The sequence below is a fragment of the Pundamilia nyererei genome, unplaced genomic scaffold, assembly GCF_000239375.1.
Source record: "Pundamilia nyererei isolate P.nyererei 1_Seehausen unplaced genomic scaffold, PunNye1.0 scaffold00114, whole genome shotgun sequence".
Classification (NCBI taxonomy): domain Eukaryota; kingdom Metazoa; phylum Chordata; class Actinopteri; order Cichliformes; family Cichlidae; genus Pundamilia; species Pundamilia nyererei.
This window is the reverse complement of record NW_005187515.1, coordinates 1,029,781-1,035,672: the sequence shown is the minus strand read 5'-3', so window position 1 is coordinate 1,035,672 and position 5,892 is coordinate 1,029,781. Positions and strand designations below refer to the sequence as shown.

Here is a 5,892-nt window from a genome sequence, read left to right as displayed (position 1 = left end):
TGAACTCAGTTTATATACACAGGTGTATCTAGCTGGGTATTACAGAAGTGTGCCTGCAATAATACAAAAATCCACAAGATGGCAGAAGAACATCACTTAAACCACGTTTGTCATCCGAGGAACCAAATAGTAAATTGTTAAAATTATCACCCTTCAAAATAAGGATATTTCATCCTATACCCTGACTGTCCTGACTTGAATCCAATTTCTCCTTCCCTCATTACCCTCCTTGTCCCTCAAAATTCCATTCCGTCATGGCTGACTCACCCCCTCAGACAAGCTAAGACAAACCGCAGGCTGAGGTGTCTGCACCTAATTGGGATGAATCAGAAGGACGTGGTGTTGTTTGACGAGCTCACCCTGCCTCGCTGTGGTGCAAAGGCCACTCGTGTGTGTGTGACTGACACAGATGGCGGCAGGAGGCCTGGCTGCTCTGTCGCACTCCTGCCAACATCCCAGCACTTCAGCCAGTGGGCTGAATGCAAGCAAGTCTCAGGTGGCATTTGGTGCACACACAGCTCCTTGTTGGTTACAATACAAGGAAGAATGTTGTCGTATGTGTCAGCACATTAACTTAACAGAAACTTTTCGTTGTTTGGTGTTGGGACTCTCATGATTTCCTTTTCATTCTTACTGCAGTGCATTGGGCCTCATATAAAGGAATATCTTTGCTTGTGTGTATATGTTTGTCCTGCTTTTAATGTGATAAAAAAGCATTTCATTTCTTTTCTGGAGTGTAGCCAAAACAATTATATTTAGCATAGTCAGTATTCAATTATATACAATGAATTCAGATTCTATAATTAATCCTTAAGTGGTCAAAGAAGCTTCACTCTTGGCCCTTCTTACCTATCTCACAGTTGGTACCAAGGTATCCGGTGCCAGTGCAATCACAAATGTACCGGTTCCAGCCCTCTTTGCAAAGACCTCCGTTGCCACAGGGGGCACTGCTGCAGCGTTTCTGTAGCTCACGGGTGCAGAAACTGCTGACACCCAGGGCACTCTGGATCTCAGCCAGCCGGCGGACATCCCGGCTCTTGCCATCGATGAATAGGTCACGGACGCAGCCTACGTAGCCGTAGTTAAGGAGCTCTGTCCAAACTTCTGGCGGCAGGATGAGATCTGACTTAGATTCGGGCAGCCCGCCCAAGTACATATCAGTGTCCAGGTGGAGGGTTTCACTGCCCTCTGGGGAGCTGAAGGGCATGCTGCGGCTGTTGACTGAGATTGATCCTAAAATACAGAAAGAAAGAAGAAACAAGCAGCAAGATGTTAACTTTTGAATCTGATGTTACTGGCACCTGGATACATCACCCTAACTGCAGCTACATGAATGAATATAGGTCCAGCTTATCTGTGCATGACTGAGCATGCATCTTGTATTTAGTGCTTGACTAAAGTGATTCAGATGGTCAGGACTGAAAATGTGTATAGTCTATATACGTAAATGTGAGTGAGCGGAATAGTGGGAGGGGCAGTAGGTGGCTAATTTAGGGAAACAGAGCAGGGACAGACGGAGACAGAAGGACATACACGACACAGAAAGAATAGATGACAGTCGAGTGTGCATCCATATGCGTGTGTGTGTCTAATGTGTCTATAATAGGCTAAATGGAGGAGAAGGGAAGCAGAATGCAGCAGGGAGTGGGTGAAACAAAAGGCCCTCTCTCTTTCGGTGATTAACGACTCCATCTTAATTTTCTATTAAAAGCCAATTACAGGAGGAGCAGCAGTGAGATCCCATGCGTGCATACACACTCACACACACACGTATGCACGCACTCATTCACACGCTTCCTCATTATAAGGCAACAATTGAGGGAGATATAATGTCCAAGGTTCTTTCCCACCTACAGATCATTCATCAGACAATGCCCACTCAAGCATACAGATGCTCCTGTTTGCACCCCCAGAAGGCAGAGGAATTTAAAGACATCACACAGTTTTTAAAAATAGATATACTGTTAGTATATGTAATCACTACTCTGCTTCCAACATGATTGAATTGTCATGAAGGACAAAACAGTATTGGACTATGACAAAGTCAGTTCTGTCCCCTTTTCCCTGCAGAGTCTATATTTCTGTCTTCCTAATCCAGTGAGCCGTTCACATGCACTTAAATCGCATGCAACATAAAAAAGTGACTAACCCAGTTTTAAAGCACTCCTCACCTTTCCTTCCTTCTCTTTGGAAATCCACATGGCACCATTCCCCATCGTTGACCTTCTTGTTGCTGGCCTTGAGCTTTGTTTTTCCGGAGCCCATATCAATCAGCAGGTACAAATACCCCTCCAGAAGCTCCATGGCAAAGTAATCAGTCTTCAGCTCCCTACCAGGCTTCTGCTCTTTAGGCCCCTGAGGCCGTCCGTGGCTGAATAACAGAAGGCCGCTGGGCTCTGTGGTCCGGAAGTCAAAAGAGATAGAGCCCGTCTTCTTGGTGTTCCACTTTGGCAGAGAGATGTAGGACTCGGGGGTCTCAAAAGTTACAGGATCCAGGGCTGCTACATCCTCACAGCGGAACACCAGGTCACCATTCAGGGTGATTTTCGGGTCACGCTCGATGGCCAGCCGTGACAGCTCCAGCTTAAAGTCGTTGTTCTTGTAGACCACCTAAAAGAAAAGCAAATGGTTGAAAGGTTATGATTGTGCATTTGGAGCCAGACTATGATTTAAAAACATGTGACTCAAAAAACAAAATGCCGTTTCAACAGCATAGTCTGTGTTGTCATGGCTGTTAATACTGAGAGCCAGCAAATGCATTTTAATTGCTTCAGGTAGTTTCAAGTATTAGTTATAGTCGCTGCCGGGGAATCTCAAGAGCACGGGGAAATGACTTAAAACTTGAATAAGTACATGACTTTTTCATGAACTGCAGTGTGGAACTAGTATTAGCGGAAAAGAAGCTGCTTTAGTATCTCCTGCACATGACCCCGTAACAACAATTTTAGGTCAGAGAAAAGGTTTTGCTAAGGGAAACAGGAAGAGCCAAGAAGCGAGATGAAAGCAGGCCGAATGCCGATGTCTGCTAGTACTGAGGTGTGGACCCACAACTTAAAGAGTGTATTGTACTCTCATCACTGGTGTTTAAACTCCTGAACTCTGGTTCATTCCATAAACCATACAAATGTTTCTTCTTGTACAAAACCATTCCTCATAAATGGAGTAAATATGCATAATAAATTGAAAAAAATTAAAAAGGCTCCAGGGGATATCCAGAAACAGAAAAAAAGCGAATGTTGCCTACAGCTCCAATGCAAATGTCTCCAATGGTCTTTGATGAAATACAGCTCTATTGTTTGAGCTCAGAGTGTGCCTCCGTGTATGCATTCATAATGGATTAATTGCTGAAGGCAAAGCAAATTGTTCTTGTCTTTCATAGTTTTAGTTTTCTTTTTATTTGTTGAACACTCTGTACACAGCTTTGTGAGAGGCCTTCCTCAAGGTAATACTGTGAATCAGCAGAGCTCTCTCCATTTGTGCGCTGTTCGCACTCTCTGTTTACCACACTGCTCACAATAAAACTGAGAAAAAATAAGCTGGTCTTCATTTCAATCCTTGATTTCTGCTGCTGTCTAAGCTGAAAGGTTAAGGAGATTGTTCCGGTTCGGTTTGATTCCGCCAGCAGATGTTCTCATTTGAATTGTCAGAGAGTATAAAAACAGAAAGAGCTACCTGCTCTTTGTGTTTGGAGTACAATTCTTGTTCTCATGAAAGGATGGAATGAAAGTCATCACCTTCTATTCATATCTACTACTTCCCACACTGGAAAAGGGTGAAATTTCAATTGCACAGAGGTCAGAGTGAAAATGAAGGTAGAAAACTTTTTACTATGCTTCAGAATTAAGTTTCTCATTTATGAAACACATGTTTCATTTCTTCAATCATGTAAAAAAAACCAAACATATATGACAAGTTGAAGTGAAGATCTTATACTTAAGAAAAACTGAAACCTTGAAAATATTCACTAGTTATGTAAGTGTATTCTAGTTTGGGAAGCATAGACATACGACCCTGTCCTAAACTTCTATAGCCAAACATCTATAACATCTGTTGCCATATCTCATTTATAGCAGCAGAAGACACAATTTCTTGGAAGAGACCAAGTTTAAGTTATATCAAGGACTTGCTTGGGTATTTTAGGTGCTCATTGTACATGCACAACCAAATCATGGGTGCTCCACTTCAACTGTGCTGGAACAAGATAGAAATAGTGAGACTAAATAAGAAACGGGAGAAATGTATTGGATTTGTATGATCTTATGTTTTAATTGTAAATACACGATTTATGGGTGTGTTTGGATCATATTTTTAAATATATAAAGTATAATATATGAATGTTTACATGCTTTAATTGTTTTCTTTGGGAAAATGTGGAAGCACCTCTGGCGGGTTATGAGCAAGGTGTGGCTCAATAGCAACAGGATATGAAGGACTGCCAATTACCTGATTAGTGTGCGTTCTGTTTGCATGTGCTGAACAAATAAATACTGTTGGGAGTCATCATAAAGTTAAATTTAACTTTAAAAAAACAACAACAAAAAAACAATATCTAGGAAACTGGGGAGAGTTAGTACAGTTTTGGCTGCTATAAGAAGACTTGATGAAGATTGCACCAGTCTGGGTGAGCAGACTTCACACAGTTTCCATGCAGAGGACCAAGATCTTTGAAAGAAGTGGATCATTAACAGGAAATACTTTGTTCCCAGCAAAAACAGCATGAAAGGTTTTGGTTAAGGGTACTTCACTTACCCAGTAGAGTTATTCAGCTGTCTAGCCAAGCATGATGCAATGCTTAGCTAGTTAATGTTAGATGCTGTGTAACCTGACTTAGATTAGATGGGTTTGATGGATTTTACCAAACTGCAGCTTAACCTAACTAATATGATGTACAGAATATTGTATTTCATTTCTTGTTTTTCACAGAATTTTTACCCAAGCTTCTAACTTACTGAGCAGAATTATTATTGCTGAATTATTTTGTGTGTATTGTGTCACATTTTGGTTTTGATTTGCATTGGCCTGTCTTTGCATTTGCTTGTGTGTATAATTTGCCTTCTGTGATGTGGTTCATGATTTTTTTGGCTGCCTAATTTGTCCAGACCGCTGCTGTCATTCCTCATTGTCTTTCATGGTATCTCTTTCAAACGCCCTCCAATCTAACCTATTTTTTTTCTTGCACACGGGCACACTATCTCATCCACTCACTCTTCCTTTCTGTCAAATGCTACACCTACACACCGGCACTGAATGCTCAACAAGAACACAGATATGCTGGGTTATTCTTAAACTTAAGCCTCCTTTGGTTATCTTCAACATTAACCACGCTGCCACATGTACTGTACACCTCATAATGTCACCATTAGCACAGATTAGTACTGGTAATTAGGTATGATAATGCTAAAATTGGCAGCAAATAAGGCGTAAACTCCTCTTGCTTAAGGTGTTAGAAAAAGAGAGAGATAGGTGCAAGAGAGGAAAAGCAGCATAAAAAATAAAAGCTTTATTTTTTTTAATTTATTTACAGGTTTTCTCTTGGTTTTGCGTTCAGCTCTGTATCCAAAAAAGGAAAAACTGTCATTACCATCATTGCAGAGACTGCTTGAAGAATTTCCTTTGTCTTGATCATTCAATTGTTGTTTGACTTTGCCTTTTTACTCATTTCCTGTTTTATTTTGTAGTCATTTGTCGCCTATGTTTTGCATGTAGCTTTATTTCCCTTGTGTCGTTATCCTAATTAGTTTCACCTGGGCCTTGTTCCACAGCTGTGTCTAATTCCCTGATTAGCCCTCAGTGCATTTGTGTATGTATATATAGCCCCATTTTCCTTTTGTTTGAGTGTGTGTTAATCTACAGTTCTGCGTTCCTGTCAGTGTAGTATGTAGTATGTAGTAT

At 41.1% G+C, this 5,892-nt stretch overlaps 1 protein-coding gene across 1 annotated transcript in view; it reads right to left on the bottom strand.

Annotated features, from left to right (window-relative positions):
• Positions 1-829: 829 nt before the first annotated feature.
• Positions 830-5,892, bottom strand: part of LOC102215665 (neurexin-2-like) — a 337,295-nt gene continuing 332,232 nt past the window's right edge. Inside the window, exons 9-10 of the mRNA XM_013913079.1 lie at positions 2,172-2,610; positions 830-1,233 (exon numbers count right to left, since the gene is read on the bottom strand). Coding sequence (XP_013768533.1) covers positions 830-1,233; positions 2,172-2,610 — 843 coding nt within the window. The remainder of the gene's footprint in view (positions 1,234-2,171; positions 2,611-5,892) is intronic.